The sequence below is a fragment of the Caenorhabditis elegans genome, chromosome X (genome assembly GCF_000002985.6).
Source record: "Caenorhabditis elegans chromosome X".
NCBI classification, from domain to species: Eukaryota; Metazoa; Nematoda; class Chromadorea; order Rhabditida; family Rhabditidae; genus Caenorhabditis; species Caenorhabditis elegans.
This window is the reverse complement of record NC_003284.9, coordinates 14,446,884-14,466,481: the sequence shown is the minus strand read 5'-3', so window position 1 is coordinate 14,466,481 and position 19,598 is coordinate 14,446,884. Positions and strand designations below refer to the sequence as shown.

Genomic DNA, 19,598 nt, shown 5'->3' with positions numbered 1-19,598 from the left:
AAATTAGATTCAAAAAACTCAAAAAAAAATTTCAAAACGGCTTGGAACCGCACCACGACAAAATAGATCTCCACAATCACTAACACAAAGAAATTTCATTGGCCGATTCAACAATACAGGAAATAGCAGAGTCGGAGAATTGCCATCGTGATGGTGAAAACCGAAAACAGTCGCATGAGGATCAGAGTTTTGATGTTTACAGGAAGGCGGAAGGCCAACGCAATGAGCCCGCCGAGCAACGGGATGAAGATGCCATCCTGAAATGGAATTCTGGATTCACGTGGTGTTAGGATGTCTCATTACAATCTGATCTACAAAAAATGCGGGAATCTTTTTCCAGAAAAGTGTGACGTCAGCACGCTATATTATCTTTGGAATTTCTTTGAAGTATTGAAATATGTAAATATTTTAGTTTAAAAAAAACCTTAATGCGACTATGCTCTGTAAGTTTCGAATTACTTACAACTGTCTCGGAGTGAAGAAAAAAGTACTGAAAACCTCCCATCTCATCCTCTGGCAAGCAAAAATCAGGGTCCTCCCAGTTTTTGATAGCATCGAGAAATGCTGAGATCTTTTTTCGAAGATTCATCTTAAACAAGTAATTAATAAAATTTAAACAAAAATTGAAAACCAAGTAAACTATTAGTGAGAAAAACACTGCCGAAAACAAAATGATTAGGGACATTACAAAGAAAAATTTTATTTAAAATAAAATTACTGCAAGCCAATTAATAAAAAAAGAAAAAGCAAACAAAACTCATTAGGCGATAAAACTGTATCAGGCGTTACCGTGGGACCACCAAGAGCAGGCGACAAAGATAGTGACTACAATGAACATGGAAATGACAGCTCGGGCGACCGTTTCACACTGAAAAAAAAACAACTCTCTAAATCCAAGCAAAAATTTAAAAAAACTAATTGTGAAATGAAGATGTCGAAAAATGTTAGTAGCAGTTCGTTGAAACTGATAAGAATCGTTTTTTGCGCTATTTTTCCATTCAGCTCGTGAATTTTAAAATTTTTTAATCAAAATGATTTGACTACTCTTCTGATAAGACATTCAACCAACTTTGTCAGTGAGGGCAAGAAATGTTGGAATGCACTTTAGAAGTTCGTTGTGATAAGTTCCTAACAATTACACTATTTTTGAAATGATGTTTTTAGCGTCTCAAAAAATGTTCACGATTTTTGTAAGACAAACATTTTGGTAATAATTTTCAATTTAGAGCCACTTTTTTTTGCCTAAATTGAGCAAGATTTTTCAGAGTCTCTTGCGACTTTTAAAAAAAATTTCAGTGTGGTTTTGAACTTGAATAAGACATTGACAAAAATTTGATCAAATTTGGACATGACTGATTTATCCAACTTTATCAGGCACAGATTGAGCATGCAATTGTCGTGAACTTAAATTAGACATCAAAGACAAAAAGACTCACATATCCAATACTCCTGGCATACAGTTCTTCACGTTTTCTCGACATTGAGGGGTTAACATTATGTTCGATGTCAACTTCGAATTGGATGGAGTTGAGAGAGCTAATTGTCTGAAAACTAAAGTTTATATTATTATTTGCCTCAGAAATAGTACAAAAATTACCGAAGTGCTGACAAACGGTGAATTCAGAAAGTCGTAGTCAGCAGAAAATTGTAGTTGATGGATGCCATGCATTTCTGAAGATTTTTTCTCAACTTTGAGTTTAAATTATTTTTGAAAAAGAGTATGAGTTCAAGTAAAAATCCGATAAAAGTGAGGCAAACATCGAAAGAAGTTAAAAGTTGAATTTTTTGAAAAGTTACATTAAAAAGAATCAGATTTATACAAACATTTACAGGATGTTCTAAAAATTGACTATTTTCTAAATTTAACTCAGTAGAAAAATTAAAATGTATGTAATACAAGATAGTAGACTACTCAAAAACTAATACCATTACTTGATATGAGGATTTACATGTATGTTTTGAAATCTATTAAATCACAGAAAATTTGAAAAAATTCGGGAGTTAGTAAAAGTGAAAAAAGGATCTCGAGATAATAAAAGGGAACAAAAGCCGGAAAAAGCAAACTAAAATGAGAAAGAGAATCAATTGGGAAGTCGGATGTAGAACATCTCCTGCAAAAAAACTATAACACATTGAATTTGGAAAATTGAATTAAATGTAGGAGGTTTTTCACGTAGAGCAAATTTTTCTCACTCCGCCCTTTGAGTACCGTAAACCACGAAATACACTTTTTGTACAGCTATAAAATTTCTCGAAACAAATTCTGCTTTCTTAGTATATTTTCTATTTTCTGACTTACTAAAAAAATCTCGTTGTGGACATATTGATAAAGTGATGGAGCACCGAAAATGGAGTGTTGAAATAAGAGCATCTGAAAAACAGTGTGAAAAAATTGAAATTGGGACTTTATGTGGTACTTGTACCCCGAAATCAGCGAAAAGTTTTCACTTTTCAAGCTTAAAGTCGATTGCATTTAAATTTCAAAACCATGAATTTTGGTGTAAACTACAAAAATGCCATTAATTTTTCCATGTAAACTCACTGTAATCATAAAAATGATGGCTCGGCAACAGACTAGCTACAACTGAAATAATTGAGATCACAATTAACATAAACTTTCCAAAACTCAAATATCACCTTTTCGGCTAAAACCAATATCGCGCTTCTAACGACGACGGAGCCCGACACGAACGACTCCAACTCCACCTTTTCCCCAATTTCGTGGTGCTGGATGATGGAGTTGAAGTGGTTCTGAACAGGCAGTTTTTGAAATGTTTTTTTTCAGTATAATATTACCACATAGAACTCCATTGCTTCATCACCATCCGCGTCGTGGAAATGTGCGTTTGACTGAAACAATGATTAATTTTTGAGTTCCAATTTTTGTCTAAAACTTACCGGTCCTAGCGACCAGTTTTTGGTCATGTACGCGGAAACGAGCCGCTTTTTCAGAAGAGGGCACTGAAATATTGCACCTGTATAATTGTATGGTTGTTGTTTTAACGCAGTAACCTTCGTCTAGCTACTGCAACAATCTACTAATACTACGTAATGCTAACCCGGAAATAGAGCAGTAGTCAATTTGCATTATTTTCAAACCGCTCAGAATTTCACACTTCTGATTTTTTACAGTACCTCTACAGTAATTTCAGTTCCCCTAACAAAAGATATCCCGACATTCCACAAATTGAAGTGAATGTGAGGTATGAATTCACATAATTCAAACTGAATATATTGGTACAAGATTAGAGACTTTACGTTTGCCGTGTGCCGGCACAGCTCTGGTAGCTGCTTTAGTCATTAGCGCGCGGTTAATGATTCTTTGATAATAAGTAAACTTACTTGGCGGGTGAGCATGCCTTCGACGACCACTCCAATCACATCCTGAAAAAATTATGTTTCAGATATTTCAGGCAAAAATTTTCTGACTTACAGTCGGTGCCCCGCCAATGTGAAATAAATATCCAAAACAGATATCTTTGCCTGGTCCGACACGATAAGCATCGGCCTCCCTAACAACTGTTGGGCAGACATGGTGGCATCCGGAATGGTTATCCTTTTGAACAATTTCCAGAAGTTCTGCAGAAGCCATTTCCTTGTCGAGTACTTCAAAGTGGCCATTCATTTTCTTAATTAATAAATTACAAAACAATATTGTAGTATCTTAAGATACAAGAAGCTGAGCACTAAACAACTAGAGAAGTACAAGCAAACGGTGAAAAAGTGAACAAAAACGGAAACTTTACGCACAACACACAGTAAAAACCAACACCCGAGCAATTTATCACTACAAAATTACAACAAAGCATGTGAGGTGGTGGTGATTGTGAGTGACTGAAAACCAAAATAAATGCTTTCAGATAACCATTGTGACCTAGGGAAGAGGATAACCATTATACCATTATGCCGAATCATATCAAATAAACTTAAAAGTGGAGTAGTGTCTGTGAGAATTTTGTCAAAGTATACATACAAAGAAGCGGGTAAAATACAAAATACGCGACAGATTATTTAGGTTTTTCAAAAAAAGTTTTTGGATTGTTAGTGATTGGAAAAAAACTGAGTGTTTGCCATTTGTTTACTGTGAATGAAATAATTAAAAAATGATATGGAAATTTTAGCACCAGAGAAGTAATTTTTAGCCCCACTTACGCTACTCCGGGGATACGCCAGTAGAAGATTTGGTGAGGAGAAATGAGGTACTGGGAGAAGAAAATTAACCGGGAAAGAACATAGAACTTGGTAAATTTCTGTTAGAAAATCGGCAAGTTAGAAGGATTTTTCAGTTATAACTTACATATCAGAAAAATAACCAAAGTCCCTGAAGGAAGTGCACAATAAATTAAACCGACTGATCTACTTCTTTCCAATACTTTGAACAGGCGGTGATCACAGCTTCATTGCTCGTAAGTCCCAAGCTCGCCTCCCAGCCGTCTTCGTCGTATCGGATATTGAGGTGACGGTCCGACAACTTCTGAAATAAAATGTTCATATGAAATGCGTATTGTGGTAATTTTTTTGCTTACGGTATTTTTCTCAATCCTCGTCAGAAGATCAAAAATGTTGTGGGTGAAGTTCGAAAAATCGCCTTCCTGAAGACGTTTGTCCAGATTCTAAAATTTTTAAATTACATGTTTAGAAATGACCATCAATACTGAAAATATAAACTTACAATGTGAAAGCGGTCCTTGTTGCTGAATGTGTCTGAAAAATAAAAAAAAGGCAATATTTAAAGCAATCCATGTTTTACTATTGTATGAGGTGAATTCGCTGAAACCTCAGATCAGAAGCAGTTAGACAACATTCTACAACAAAACGGAAAGATATATTTCAGATGTAGTATCTTACATAGGTGAGGCTAAACAAATCGAAATGGCACTTTGAAAAATCACGAACATTTTTGATTTGAAAAATAGATTCTGTTAACCATGCATAAGTAGTCAAAGTGATGTATGACGGTTAAAGAGTGATGAAGTTAATACTGAAAAATAGATAACCTAATGTTTATAGGATGGCGAGGGTGCAAGTATATGCAGTAGATGAGTAATAATAATTGATACTATAGTAATAATAACTGATACAATAGAAAACATTTTCATGTTAAATTTAGATCAATTTTAAGAAAACCTAGATAGTAAAAAAGCTTAAAGGAGAACTAACGGTTCGGACGATTTTGAACGTATAGACCCAAAAAGTGCTCAAATAAACGAATTTCGTAATGAAACTTCTCAAAAAGTTTTCAAAAATTTTTAATGGCGGTTCAAAATTTAAAAAAATTTACACTGATTTTAGCTAAAATCTCGAATTTCGGCCACTTTTCTGCATCGCATCTGTCCGAAGTTGACTTTTTTGAAATTATCATCCTTTATTGCATATATTGGTAGTTTATCTCATTTAATTTCGTCGATTAAGGTACATTTAAAGCCGATTGCTGGCCAATTTCGATGATTTTTTGTTACCTATCGGCTTTAAATGTACTTTTATCGACGAAATTAAATGAGATAAACTACCTAATATGCAATAAAAGATGATAATTCCAAAAAAGTCAACTTCGGGCAGATGCGATGCAGAAAAGTGGCCGAAATTTGAGATTTTAGCTAAAATCAGTGTAATTTTTTCGAAATTTTGAACCGCCATAAAAAATTTGAAAATTTTTTGAGAAGTTTAATTACGAAATTCGTTCATTTGAGCAAATTTTGGGTCAATACGTTCAAAATCGTCCAAACCTCCTCCTTTGAATGTCTTTCCACTTTTTGAATCACTTACTCATGGCGAATGGATGCGTCAAATGAAGTGAAGTGTCCAGAAATATGTTGATGTGCAAGAAATGCGGCTTTGATCTGTAAAGACATTTATAAAATTTGTAAATTAAGTAAAAAGTATCAAACTGAAAAAGAAGGTGAAATCATAATCAAATTGATGTAATTTTTTGTAGAAAAAAAAGTTAGAGGGTAAGGAAAAATACGGAACACGCATTTTATACTTTTGAAAATAACTATACTGGTCACAAATTAATAACCTGAGAAATCAACGTGGAGATGTTTTTATTAACCTTACTTATACAGGTTTTGTGAATCAAGCCTTGCTATTGGTGAATGATAAAATCTGAGCCTTACAAGTCGGGAGCCCCCATTACAATCCACAAATATCACCAAAAAAAACACAAGAATTAACATCGATGAGTCTAGGAGGGAGCTCAACAACATCTGGATAGAAGGAACAAAAGCGATCGAGACAGGCAAACACCGCAAAAGACTGCGAAACACGAAGGCGGTCCTTCGCCAACTGTAACGACAGAAAGTGAGAGAAACCAATGGCCGACAGATGATTCACGCAAAAATGGAGGAAAAGATTTAATGAAGGACAATTTTCAAATCTATGCAGGAGAAAGGAAGAATATTTGGAACATAAACGTCATTTTTGTTAAAAGGAACCATTTTACATTTGGAAGTCGACCAAAGAATCAATTTTTTCTACATTTTTTTATACTTTAATTTTGTTTCAATTATTAGTATTAAAACATTGTAAGGGTCGGAACATGCGACATTGCTTTGGATTTCCTCAAAAGCTCATGCTTTTTAAAATTTTGGCAATTCGCCAAAACTTTGACCGGAAATTATGAAAAGTCTATAATTTTTTGAAGTGTTTTATTATGACTGGCGCTACTCCACCTTTAAAATTGAAGAAAGATTTGATCTTCTCTCCTGATAAATATCATTCACTGTCTCTAAACCGTTTCAGTCTTAATTTTGAGCCATGGATTTTCATTTATTTTCTAGCTAGGTAAACTTTCACTACATTCCTTCTAGGAATTCGAGTAACAGAAATTCAAAAAAATGAGAAAAGTGCAAATAGAAACAAATCAGCCCATTATAGAGATGAAACACAGAAGGCCCGGCCGCCAGCAAAAAACATGATTCAGACATACAAGCACATCACTCGGCATCAATTTACGGCAAGACTTTCTCACGAGTGACTGTAAAAAGTTGACGAAAATGAGCAAACAACAAATGTACGAGAACCTAACCAATTTTTGAAATTAGAAATGTCAATGCATATGAACAAGTGATAGTAAAAAAAAGATTACAAGAGGAACCGCAGTTTTGAAATAAAATGTAGCCATTTGAAAAAAAAATTGTAGAAATTTAAGTGAACGTACCCGATAACTTGAGCTCCCTTGTTTTCCTCACAATCGCTTATACAGCAAAACCGAATGTGAAAGACTTCTCACTTCCACCATCCATTTTTCCTCTCGTTTTCCCTCTGGTTTCTTTCGTCCGAGTACAACTTTTGGCGGTCATATGCCCAGCAGGACAGGGGGTGTGTGTGTGGACACTGTAAAAAAGAGGGGGAGCAGAGTTCGTTTTATGGCTAATGATATCGCTATTTGAGATGTGAAAGGAAAGAGGGCTGCTGGGGGTGGGCAAGATTGATCGGAAAAATGGAATCTAAGAAAGCGTAATTCCGCATTTCTGAAAATTGAGCACAGGCTTAGTGAATGGTTTTTCATATCGATTCTGAAAAAACCACACAATAGTAAACATGGGTTATGAGAATAACTACAAAGAATATAACATTTCGGAAATTACATTGGGATCTGATGCCAAATATACATACCCTACTCAAAATAAAATTACTGTAGATTTGTTAGTTATAATACGGTAATTTTCCTATGTCCCCTACTTCCTTGTACTCGTATAACCAAATTTTGACAAGTTATATTTTAATGGTTGTTTAATGCCTAATCATACTTTAAGCTTGAATAACTGTGATTTTGTGTTTTAAAAAAACCTCTTACTCCAAATTATGTAGATGTCGATGGTGAAATTTTGCAATTTTTTAAAATAATCTTCCGGGTAAGCTAGCATACTTTGTTTGGTATTTTCTGGTACATTCGACCATAATTAACAGTTTCATAAAAGAAAAAAGAAAGGCTCCATATGGTTTTTCAGTACTTGAATTTTTGAAAAAAAAACAGCTTTTGGTTAAATCAAAACTAAAACACTCCAAACCAAATTTGATCTCAAGTCTAGTCAGTCAGCAGATAACGTTCTATCTAATATACCGCTCTAAATCTAACTCTACACCCGACTGAATTTGAAAAGAGTTTACGACACCCAACGGACAGTTCACAAGACATCTGCTATCAGCATCAGCCGTTAAGCGCCTAACTCAAAAGTCGCAAGCCAATATAGGAGTGGGTTGCCAAAAATGTTCTGGCCATGGCGCGCAAAAATGTTATGATTCCTGAATTTTGAGGGTCAGGTCTGTTATGCTTTTGGAAAAAAATAATATGAATTTAATTTTATCCTATTATTGTTCCAGCGTACTTTTAATGAAACATTTATAAATGTATTAGGTTGAACCGGAAGTCTTTGTGACTTTTTCAATCGTTTATTTCTCGAAGCAAGAGAAACGATAGGATAAATTTTATTTGCTATCATTATCAACAATATACTACCAACGTGTGCGCAACTTATGAATGCCCTGCTTATAGAACCCTTCCAGGCGCAAGTCGAAATATTGCTTGAGTGCCATTTCGACACTTCCATGGGTATTGAAGGTTCTTTCCCATAGGTCACGAGTTATATCTGGAAACGGCCAGTATTCAGATGGAGCAGTGTCTTGAGAATACGGAGGGTAAAGGAGAATCATCCATCCACGCCTGACCAGTTCCTGCAATACTTGTTTCAAGCCGTAGGGACAAGAGTTGTTTTGTTGAAAATGGAGTTGCTTGTCCATCAGAGGTGAACGATTGAAGACTTTCTTCAGGTTTCGTGATTAGATAATGTAGAGGCCCCCAGTAATTATTTTGCTATCAGGTAGCAATTCCCAGTAAATGGGGTTGTACACTCCTCACCACATTGAGGTCATGACTTTGTTAGGGGGATAGTCGGGTTTAGCGGCATCCTGTGGGGTCTCTTCTTCTTCAATCCATTGGGCATGCCTGTGGTTGTTATTGTAGAGGACCCACTTCTCGTCTCCAGTGAAAAGTGGGTCCAACCATTAATCGCCCCCGTGAAGAATGAGGAGGGAAAGGGAATCATCCATTCAAAACTCAAGGTTGGCTTGTGTCAAGGTGTGAGGTATGAATCCATCCCTTATTGTCTTTATTCCGGGAGCTACCAAGCCCTGTACGATGTTGGTTCGATAAGACCCAAGTGCGGTTGACAGCTCACGAGTGGTTTGGAAAGGATTCGTTTCCACGGCTTTCTTCAACGAATCCAAATCCAATTTATGGGGTCTCTTGGTCCTCAAGAGAAAAGTCGTCCTTGTCGAAGCGGTGGAACCAATTGTGTATGATATTATAGTGATGGGCATGTGCATGATAAACATTCTCAAGGAGACTCTCGAAATCCTTCATCGTGGTATGAAATAGGAAGAAGTACATCAAACTATGTCGGATGTGGATGTCACTATTTACATGCATCGTTGGCTAACTAAACTCATGTCAGAGGGAAGGGAGTGGGGTGTTTTTTAAAATGAAGTTCCTTTACTCGTTGTTATACCCTAGCAACAAGGGAACACCAAAGTGCAACTGCGGCGAGCGGTGGATAAGCAAACCCAGTCACAAAGACTTCCGGTTCAACCTAATAGAAATTTTTTTAAAACTCGGTATATCCTCGCAATAAAGCAAGCTACATTCGATGTCGCTGATGCTTCAAAAAATAAAAGAGTCTCACTTCGATTTGGCTTGATCAGGTGTGAAGGAATTCAGAAGTGGAGTAGTGCAAATGCACATTTTGCAATGAAATAGTATTATAAGTCGTCTGAAACTCAGAACGACCACGGAAAAAAACGCAGCATATTGTAAAACAATGGAAATTCAATATCAGCATTTCAGACTACTCTGGGTTTTGATAGCAAAAATCCCATTCACTCTACTACAGCGTGAAAGACGATCAAGTTATAATTTAAAATGCAATTTTACAATTTAGAACTATTCTATTTATTTTTCCATGCTCGGAATATTCAGTAAAAAATAACCGGTCTCTGCATATTTGTACAAAATTTGCGGTCAGTCTGATGATGAGATTTTTGAACATTGTGTTTTTACACTTAAGGCAAACTTATTTTCATCAATCCGCCGACGTAGCAGTTTGCCTGAAACTCAGATTCATGGACTCATGGCTTGAAATTTCCCATCACAAAGCACTGTAACTTTTAAATTTTTTCCTGGTTCATTCAAATTTTCTCTAAGACTTCTTTCAATTTTTCCCTCAAATTTCCAATTTTAATAAATGGACAAAAAACAACAAACTGTTTTTTTTTTCAACTTCGAAATTGTCAACTTTGCATTTTGCAAAAAATATCAGTACCGGCCACTGTCTCTCTGAAAGACATTATGAATATTCCGTTCTTGAAAATGATTCTAACAATATTAATAGATTAAATCTGGTGTGTTCAATATGTTTCCCCCATGCACCCATTTTTAATTCCATTTGAAATCATTGTCAAGATGAGAAAAAAGCGATTTCCCAATCTTATCACATTTTTCAATTATTGAAAAATGTTGTGATTGGATTTCGGAATGGCCAAGTTTTGAAGTTTAAAAGGTTTTGTATTTTTTCTTGTAGAAGCTCACATAGTTGTTGTGCTCTTTTTATTTTGCAGTTTATTTTTGTATATGTTCTACCTTAAAACTCAATGTTTTATTTGTTGTGGTTTGGCAAAACTTTAACGATTTTTTTATTATTAAGAAATTTTTTGAATAAAGTTTCTCCCAACCCCGATAACTCCTATCTTTTCATCTTTTTTAGCATATAAATGAGTGAACAACTAAAAATGAGACCCTCATTCTTTGACATTTGAAATATTCTCTTCATTCCATTCCATTGGGTATTCTATTTCAATGCTCAAGATTGAGACAAAATGTGCAACATGTTTTCGTAAAACACTACACATTTGCAAATCTATCTCATCCACCCCGTCTCCGGCTGTAGTTTAAATTTGCAATGTCAGAGGCGGAATCAAAAATGGCTCTTCAAGATCTTCTTCGCATGCTGCGCGAAAGTTTGGACCGAGATGAAATAATGACAAAAGAGCTAGGTGCATTTATTCAGGTAATATTCAAAATTTCAATTTCTTTTGTTAGAACTTTTGTTATCCAAAAAATTAGTGACTAAAAATGGGCCTTTCATCTTACATTGAAATTGTATATACTATATTTTTTCTATGAGCTGTACACCCCATTTCGGATAATTAAACGTTGTGCACTGAACAACGATTAGCTAGGGAACTATAATTTTTTGTCAATTAATAACGGTTGCGATAAAACCGATGACGTTTAGGAAATGTCACCACGCTAAAAATGTCAGTGACAAATATTACTATGAACAAATTAAAGGCAAATACAGCAGTAAAATTTAAAATTTCTGATATTTTTAGATTAAACAAAATTTCCAAAACTTTTCAGAACCAGGCGCCCAAATACATGAAACCAGCCGCCAAACTCAATCAAAACGTGGATCTCGAAGAAATGGTTGGAGCACTCAAGGAGAGCATGGAAGAATCGATTATTGCAATTGAGTCTGTCACCAAAGTAGAATGAGAGACAAGAAGAAAAGGTGAATTCTATAATTCTATAATGATGATGTCTTTTGTTAAGAGAAAACTTGACTGAAATATTTAAATTTTTCAGACACTCTCCAAGCGATGATTTCAACAACATTGGCTCATTCCATCGGTATGCTGCACATTTCCATAACTTCTCATAATTATTCAATTTTCATTCCATTGAGCATAATATGAATTTCCAACTAATTTCTCTATAAATGAATAGATATTTTCGTGAAACGCAGCTTTTAAACATCTGTGATTGTTCAACTCATAGGTTCCTCGTCGATATTCCAGATGCATTCTATTTGAAAATTATCCGAAAGTATCAAGTTATGTTTGCCTCATGCATATGTTGCAGTTTTGCGAGAGTTGAAAACAAGTAGAAAATTCATGACAATTCTTGAAGGTTTTAATTATAGATTTTCCAGAAAAAAAAACCGATGCTTTTGGTTAAAGTCTTGTTGCAGTTACAAGCCGTTGAGCGCACTAAGCTCGGAACAAAAAAATAGTTTTATTTTCTCAAACGTTAAATTACAGAAGTTCTCAAATGGGTGCAAGACTGACAGAGAATATGATTTATTTTTAATTTTTTTCAATTTTTAGAAGTAGTCAATAGAAGAGCAATATGAGAAAATTTTGGGATTGATCAGCAACTGAAGTATATGGAGCAGCACAGAAGCACAGTTGCATCACTGCTCTGGCCGTTGCCCTGAACCACAAAAACGGCGAGAAGGGAAAATACACTCAAAACCTCTGTAGTTTGACGGTTATTATTGGAGAGATATATGTACCTGTTTTTCTTTTCCTAATTGTATACTTATTTTTAACATGATTTTAACTCAGGTTTTGATTTTAAGTCAGGTTTCTAAACAGAATATATTTTCAATCGTTTCTCTAGAAATCAAATTGTATGATTCACCAACTCTTTTATTTACATGTCACCGGGAAAATTGACAACTGCCGCCGCAGTTGCTTCAACCTCAACATTTTGTGTGATAACATTGAAAACATCTTTTCGTCATTGTCTGATTTTTCTTCACCGAACTCCTCGTGTTTCTTTTTTTCCTAACCCAATCTCATCTTTCAGAAAATGTTTCGTTTCCTACTGTCTTTCTTGACTCTCTTCATGGTTTTGCTCGTTGGGATCTCTCTGTCCGCACCAATTCCAAATATTGATAACGCTGAAGATTTTCGCTACCCACAAGACCCAGAGGATTTCAGTAATTTCAAAATAATTGCATACAAAATCAAAAACTCCTATTTTCAGATAATATGCCAATGGCCACAGCACGTCCATCTGTCAACCCATGCAACTAAACATTTTCGATTTCTTTTTTGTATGTAAGAATAAATTTTTTTTATAATTAGTAAGTTGGACTTTATTAAACAGAATTGATCATATCGAAAAATGTTGCATAATAAAAAATCAAAACAAGATCAATAAAACGATAAGTGATTCAAAATGTGCAAGAATTGTATAATACAAAAGAAAGCTGTGAAAATTGAGGATCGAAAGTTGAAAAAAAGAAAAGTTTCAGGACACCCATTTAAACTCGTCAAATATCTTCACCAAGTCAGCAATGTCCCGCCTTTGAAATGCTGTTGCTTTGACTTTTCTGGAAAATTAAATATTAGATTATTACGTGGTGTCAGGCTGTTTCATTGCGGTTTTATCTACAAAAATGCGGGAATTTCTCTTCCAGAAAAATGTAACGTCAGCACACGTATAGCCATGCGAAATCAGCTGAAAAATCTCCGTCTCTTCTCTCGCATTTCCCGAAGAAACCAAAATGCGACACTTTGACACCAATTAAACTATTTTTATCTTGCTATTCGTGTGTTTTTTACTTTTTTAACCAAAATAAAAGTGGTCTACATGTTTGAACATATATACTTAAAATGCACTCAAATAAACAAATTTCGTACGAAAAATTCTCTAATTTGGGAGATTTTTCCGTGACGCAACGGTCACAAATTTGACTTTTTTGAGCTTTTGTTTTTTAATTGCATGTTTTGGTAGATAATCTCAAGATAGTTAACCAAAAATCACCAAAAAATGGCCTTCCATCGGGTTTGAATATACGTTATTCAACGAAAAAACGTTGGATAAACGACCGATAAATGCAATAAAAAAATGATAATTCGAAAAAAAAAATACAAAAAAATTTTCTATGATGAGTAAACAATACATCCCTTCTTCCGCATTTATCAGTTATCACTCTTCACAAAATGCAACTCACCCTTTAACTATGCAATTAAGGCAGAATGGATTTTGCTTATTGTCAAGTGTGATCATATTGAACAGAACTTCCCGGCATTTTTGGATAGAGCATCGCTCAACAGGGATGATCGATTTCTCGTTTTTTGCTGATCTGATGAGCATATTTTCCTGAATGGCGAAATCGAACTCAAACTGGCTTTTTGCCAAACTTCTGTAATTTTGAATTAATTAGTTATCTAGTATTATGATTCTGTGACGAAACCGTACTTTAGCATTATAGCCTTTCGAGCCAGGAAAATATTCTCATCCTCTGCCTCCACTCCATCTTCAGCCATTTTCCAGACAATTGGCTCAATAGGCATGAGAGTAGTTGCTTTACTCGAGATGTTGTGATCGTGAATGACCATTGCAGCAGCCAGTTGATTAAAAGTTGGTTGTGCAACATTCCAGGAGACGTTTATTGCAAAATCATTAGATTGCACCCAATGAAATGTTCCAATACCGACGTACACCATGTCTCCAGGCTTTTGTAGAAACTTTTGCGATGGTATCTTTTCATTTCTTAATTCCTGCTCACTTGGCCAGTACCCGCTTTTATAAACATTAAGTCGATGCTTTTTGATCAGCACCTCCATTCTGCCACTGTACTCCATGGGCACTCCGTACCAAACACAATCACCTGGTCCATGATTAATGTTAATGGACCCGAGAGCTTGGTTCTCCAGGTGAGCTGTGGTTCTTGCTCCGGGAGGCTTGCAATAAACTTGAGGTTTGTTCAGACCTGCAAGTGACTCTTGAGCAAAGTTGAGAAGATTCCCGGCTCCGTCGGGTCTCAAACAATCAGGCAATTTTTTGATCTCCTGAAAATAATGATTATTTATCTACCGTTAACTTTAAACGACATACATCGAGCTGTTCCTTGAATCGCTGATCATCCAGATCAATATTAGTTCCAAATGCCAACACTGTCGCATTTTCATGGACTGTAAGTTTGTGTTCAGGACTGAGTGGGATCGTATTTTCCTTGATTTGCTTCTTCATGTCATCCATTACTTCCGAAAATGCGGAAGGATTGCGTAGGATAGCTTGGTAAGCTGAAAAATGAAAGGTGAACAAATTTAATGATTTTTATAAACTTTGGAAGTTCTCTAGTTTTTATTAAAACTTATCAAAAAAGTTCCCAAGTGGGTTGATTAAGAGTCAAAAATTGGCGAGAACTCAGTTCTGATTACCCATAATTTAAAGGTCGACAATGAAGTAAGTGCTTTTTTTTATACGAATTTCAAAATCTAAATATTTTTCAAATATTTTCATTGGGATGCCATTGAGGTTCAAATGGTTGCGACGTTGCTTTATTTTGCTCAAAACTCCTGGAAATCTTTTGAAAAGTTTTCGCTAATTTGGTTTTCAAAGCTGACTGGAATTTTAGACCAATCTTTAAAAATTTTGAAATTGGGTTTTATAAGATACTTATTTTCTTATAAAACTCAAATATCTTTCGCTAAATAAGAATTAAAAAAAAACAGTTCAAAAACGTACCTGACCTTCCTATATCCTTAAGGCTTTCATAATTCTTCGCAAAATCTCTCAACTGAGTAACTCCTTCAAAATCGAAGACAGCCCAGGCATTTCCCAATCTCTGCACGGTATTTTTGTCATTCATGTAGAAATTGGTTGCTGATGACTGGGGCATCTGTCGACGAATTTTCAATGGGTAATCGGGGTAGAGAGGTGCCAATGTGGAGATGTCAAACGTTTGGCGATCCATCCCAAATGCTTCTTCGATTCCTCGAAAGATGCACATGGTTGTGGTATTGACGATATTTTTAATAAAATTTGATGTTTCATCGCTGTTGTTCTCAATATTATAGATAGGAACAGGTAACCTGTATTGATCTTTATTTGTGTATTCTTCACTTGTGTTTTCTTCAATCTTTCCATCAGTGTTGAATTTTGTTGTTTCATCAAATAGTTCAGAACAGCCAGATGTTTCGTATACGAGATTTTTGCCAGATTTGATCCATTTGCTTGCTTTCGTAATAACTTGTTTTCCTTTTGATTTTGAGACGTCCATAAAAGTCGCTCCGGTTAGAAACAGTTTCGGGAGTTTATATAATGAAGGCAGATCACTGGGAAGGTTGGATATTGGTGGAATGGCTAGCGATCGGAGTTTGTTTGTCACCAAGCCCAGATTCTCGTTGTCTCTGACAACATGAACCGAAACATCCGTCGAGCACGAGGGCTCCTGCAAATATTTTAAAGTTTTGTTAAAAGCATATACATAATTTGTAATTTGCTTTGACAACGTCCTACAACGTCCTGTCTTAGACAAAAAATTTTGACCTGAAAGTTTGAGTTTTTCGCTGAAAACAATTATCAATTATGCGAGCTCAAAATGTCTGCTATAAAATAGTACGTTCAACTTTTTTCCGATCGCACCGATCGCATTTTATACATAGTTTTAAAAAACTCCCTATTAAGTTCTGTGTTAAAATTTGAACTTTTCAAATTGGTCTTTGTTTTATGTTTACAATGCATATGTAAAAATTTATGATATCAACGAGCATACTTGGTAGTGTGTATAATAGTTTAATTCATTTATTTATTTTTCTAACATTTAGAAAATTATTAAAAAGTTATTAAATTGTTCCTATCTTTAATGCGATTCCAAAAGAATTAGGAAATTTCTGGAAAAAAAATAATTTTTTGATTATAACTTAAGTTTGACATAGCGTTTGACATTTAAACGTTATATTTTAAAATTGAGCCACATTTCGTTTATATTGAAATTTCATGTTCATTATCAGTAGGGTCAGTAGGTTTACAACACTATTAAAGTGCTATTTCTTTTTTTTTTTAATATTAATTGAAACAACATACCGAAAAGTGTTCCAACTGTGCATCGATGGTTTTTTTCGCTTCTTCCGACTCTAGAATCGTACCAGCTGCGTCTCGTCGAGCAAACTGAAGAAATGCGTTCGCGTTCCAGTCACTACTAACTTGATGTATTTGAAATTGATTCAACTTATTAGATGGTCTTCCTCTCGCCGATTTTCTTTTCTTACTCTTTGTTTCAATTAGTGTTTCTGGCTTTCTTTTCCTTGAAGGTCCAACTAAAAATTCTCCCTGTTCATGAGACTCTGATTTTCTCAATTTTGAGTTGTTCCCACTAATTGGTGGATAACTGTTGCCATGCTGATCCACTTGATCTCTTCCGTCAATTTCAATTCTTTCACGAAAGTCAGCATCATTGCTCTGTGTTGGCAAAATCTGTTCATTAGTTGAACCAGAATCATTTGTGCTGACAATCAAAGAATCTGTTCCGCTTTCTTCTTGAATTTTTGCAGTTTGTTCAATTGTTGTGCAGTCGTCTGAAAATGAAAACGATTAATTCAAAAAACATTTTGTTTAGAAAAAAATTAGCCCAATATTTAAAATCTCTGCAAACACGCAACACAGTTTTATAATTTTCAGTTCCCATCCGAAAAAGTTACTAAAAAAGTTGCATGAAGAAAATGTTTGAATGAGCACATTTTTCAAAGAAATCTTAAGCTTACTGGTAATAAAATTTGCTGCTGGAACTTGATTGTCTGGATCGATGAATTGCTCTGTCTCATCCGAGCAGTCTTCAGCAATTTCATAATTTCCTGATGATATTGTTGTTCCTGAAGGTTCAGTTGACGACTCTCCCAGTTTATGAGACTCGGATTCTAACAGTTTTGAATTGTTTCCGTTAAATGGTTGATCATTATCGAAGCACTGATCCACTCGATTTCTTTCATCAATCTCGGTTTTATCTTGAAGCTCGCCATGATTACTTTGTGTTGAATAAACTTGTTCATTAATTGGTTCAGAATCATTTGTGCTGACAATTGGAGAATCTACTAGCTTTTGAGGAAATTTAAAGAAATGCCGCATGTTGCGACCCCTACAATATTTTAATAAAAATAATTTAAACAAAATTAGAACATAAAAAATGTCGAAAAAATTGTTTTTTTGGTCGACTTCGAAAATTATGAGTGGCAAAAACTGAGTAATTGCCACTTTTTGACAGTAAATAATAAATTTTCAAAAATTTTTGAAAAGTTTTATCATGATATTTGGTCATTTTGTGACCAAACGAGTGGTTTTTAACAATTTCTCCACTGGCAGTACTCCACCTTTAAATGTATATAAAGAATAATATAATGCTTCGCTTGAAAAAAAAACTAGTCATATGAAAATCAATTTCAAATATAGATTTTTTACATTGAAAAAAAGGATTTTTTTAATTTCTCGATATGAAAATTCCGTCTCCTGTCAGTTTACAAACCTTTTTTATTGTATGATCGTGTTATTAACACAAAATTAAAATGTTCACCTGTGAAAAAATCTGGCTTCAATGTTGTCGGAACTGGATATTGTGCATCAACGAGTTGTTCTGTTTTTTCGAATTGGTCTTGTGAACCTGAACCTTGGCCACCGCTATCCATCTTTTGAAAAAATCCTGAAAAAATTATTGCTCGTGATCAAAATATTCAAAATTAATATTGCTAGTGGAAAAAAGTGTGAACTCAAATTTTAAAGAGGATTTTTCTTCTATTAATCCTCGAAATTAACAAAAAACACACACACACTAAAAACTGTACATCTATCAATAATTGCAAAAATTGCATGCATTTCCTAATAAAAATCTAAAATAATCCCAAAACTGCAATACAATAAAATTTAAAGACTTGGATATAAATCTCACTTTTTGTAATTTTAACAATGCATACCCTATTATTCTAAAACAACTAAAGTTAAGTTCTGAATATTTCATTTCATGTTAAAATTAATTGAATGAATTAGTTTTGTCTAAAATTGATGAAAAACTATATGTTAATTTTGAAAAACAAACTAAAAAACATCGAGAAGTGGTGCAAAACGTATGTTGGAGCCAATCCTCGCAAAAAGGTCGAGAACAGGCAGAGAAGACTGCGCAGAACAAGTTACATCATCACTCAATCTGCCCCGTTTCCCATATTTTTGTAGGAGACTGTCGGGTCACATATGACGCAAGATGTGCCTTCCCACGTTATGGAGTGCTCAAAGAGAACAGGTGTCGTGGGGGGGGGGGGGGGGGGGTGTCTGCTCGATTGTAACAAAATAGCCGGGAGGTCTAATTTTTGATAAAACATAACAGAAGGTGGCCACCAAATTATTTATAGGAATGTGCTTGTATGCTTAATTTTTTCAAACTAGCATGTTTCATTGAACATATCACTGGCAAAGTTTGCGTCGAAAAAATTTTCCAATTTCAAACGGTTACTTATATATTATTACTTATATTTTATATACCAGAATTCAAAATACAACACAAACCAACTACATATATTCGGTCACCGGAAATCGTATACTTATTAACTAAAATGAATTTGAAAGTTCTGCTGCGCTTTGTTGATTAATCTGCTTTTCCTTGAGAGATTATCTTTTCATCTTTTTCTCGTCACTAGGAGAGTGCAGACAAACTATGAGTAGCTAGGAAACTTGTCCCAACTTAACACGTAACAAGAGTACCGAACAGCAACGGATTAGAGGAGCACGTTTTGAAGGTCTTACATACAGTGCCGGCCATAATTCTATCCAATTTTCGATTTTTGATAAATTTACAAGTTTTTCAAACGAGCACAACTTAAAAACTGGACATGCTATCGAAAAAAATTCAACTCAAGAAATTTTGTCCATAATTACGTCTACTTGTATTCAGTTGTTTAAGTTGTTTACCAGTGTCATGACAAGAAATACAGCGGCCGACATCTCGTGAGCCCGTTTTTGACAACTTTTACTGATTTGCCGG

At 34.9% G+C, this 19,598-nt stretch overlaps 6 protein-coding genes and 1 pseudogene across 7 annotated transcripts; 2 read left to right on the top strand and 5 right to left on the bottom strand.

Annotated features, from left to right (window-relative positions):
• Positions 1-107: 107 nt before the first annotated feature.
• Positions 108-589, bottom strand: M163.22 (Phosphatase PAP2 family protein; the record flags this gene model as incomplete). The annotated part of the gene is made up of 2 exons (NM_001368557.1): positions 108-257; positions 464-589. The coding sequence occupies 2 exons, from the start codon at positions 587-589 to the stop codon at positions 108-110; spliced, it is 276 nt and encodes a 91-aa protein (NP_001355492.1).
• Positions 590-778: 189 nt separating this feature from the next.
• M163.7 (Ovule protein) lies at positions 779-1,669 on the bottom strand (the record flags this gene model as incomplete). Its single annotated transcript, NM_001368556.3, has 3 exons — positions 779-868; positions 1,437-1,544; positions 1,598-1,669. The coding sequence occupies 3 exons, from the start codon at positions 1,667-1,669 to the stop codon at positions 779-781; spliced, it is 270 nt and encodes an 89-aa protein (NP_001355364.1).
• A 410-nt stretch (positions 1,670-2,079) lies between these two features.
• On the bottom strand, positions 2,080-3,625 carry M163.6 (annotated as a pseudogene). Its single transcript has 8 exons — positions 3,434-3,625; positions 3,343-3,384; positions 2,899-2,961; positions 2,797-2,850; positions 2,638-2,751; positions 2,543-2,584; positions 2,300-2,371; positions 2,080-2,111 (listed from the first exon to the last, which is right to left on the bottom strand). Coding segments are annotated over exons 1-8 (611 nt in total).
• A 717-nt stretch (positions 3,626-4,342) lies between these two features.
• Y66C5A.2 (PB1 domain-containing protein) lies at positions 4,343-5,770 on the bottom strand (the record flags this gene model as incomplete). The annotated part of the gene is made up of 4 exons (NM_001029794.2): positions 4,343-4,474; positions 4,527-4,613; positions 4,673-4,704; positions 5,767-5,770. The coding sequence occupies 4 exons, from the start codon at positions 5,768-5,770 to the stop codon at positions 4,343-4,345; spliced, it is 255 nt and encodes an 84-aa protein (NP_001024965.2).
• A 5,192-nt stretch (positions 5,771-10,962) lies between these two features.
• Y66C5A.1 (Phage protein) lies at positions 10,963-11,793 on the top strand. Its single transcript, NM_001029793.2, has 3 exons — positions 10,963-11,063; positions 11,417-11,567; positions 11,642-11,793. Exons 1-2 carry the CDS (start codon positions 10,977-10,979, stop codon positions 11,549-11,551), a joined length of 222 nt encoding a protein of 73 aa, NP_001024964.1. The 5' UTR covers positions 10,963-10,976; the 3' UTR covers positions 11,552-11,567; positions 11,642-11,793.
• Positions 11,794-12,646: 853 nt separating this feature from the next.
• On the top strand, positions 12,647-12,925 carry F23D12.7 (Neuropeptide-Like Protein). Its single transcript, NM_001029430.4, has 2 exons — positions 12,647-12,779; positions 12,827-12,925. The coding sequence occupies exons 1-2, from the start codon at positions 12,650-12,652 to the stop codon at positions 12,874-12,876; spliced, it is 180 nt and encodes a 59-aa protein (NP_001024601.1). The 5' UTR covers positions 12,647-12,649; the 3' UTR covers positions 12,877-12,925.
• Positions 12,915-18,272, bottom strand: jmjd-3.2 (JmjC domain-containing protein). Its single transcript, NM_078004.6, has 8 exons — positions 18,141-18,272; positions 17,338-17,577; positions 16,661-17,151; positions 15,320-16,025; positions 14,687-14,874; positions 14,048-14,640; positions 13,800-13,991; positions 12,915-13,175 (listed from the first exon to the last, which is right to left on the bottom strand). Exons 1-8 carry the CDS (start codon positions 18,250-18,252, stop codon positions 13,094-13,096), a joined length of 2,604 nt encoding a protein of 867 aa, NP_510405.1. The 5' UTR covers positions 18,253-18,272; the 3' UTR covers positions 12,915-13,093.
• Between the last annotated feature and the right edge of the window lie 1,326 nt (positions 18,273-19,598).

Coding starts and splice junctions, on each gene's coding strand:
- jmjd-3.2 (NM_078004.6), bottom strand. CDS start 18,252: ATGGATAGCGGTGGCCAAGGTTCAGGTTCACAAGACCAATTCGAAAAA. Junction 17,578..18,140: donor GAAGCCAGATTTTTTCACAG/GTGAACATTTTA, acceptor GCGAGCTTCAAG/ATAAAACCGAGATTGATGAA. Junction 16,026..16,660: donor CACAGTTGGAACACTTTTCG/GTATGTTGTTTC, acceptor AAATATTTGCAG/GAGCCCTCGTGCTCGACGGA.
- F23D12.7 (NM_001029430.4), top strand. CDS start 12,650: ATGTTTCGTTTCCTACTGTCTTTCTTGACTCTCTTCATGGTTTTGCTC. Junction 12,780..12,826: donor ACAAGACCCAGAGGATTTCA/GTAATTTCAAAA, acceptor TCCTATTTTCAG/ATAATATGCCAATGGCCACA.
- Y66C5A.1 (NM_001029793.2), top strand. CDS start 10,977: ATGGCTCTTCAAGATCTTCTTCGCATGCTGCGCGAAAGTTTGGACCGA. Junction 11,064..11,416: donor AGCTAGGTGCATTTATTCAG/GTAATATTCAAA, acceptor AAAACTTTTCAG/AACCAGGCGCCCAAATACAT.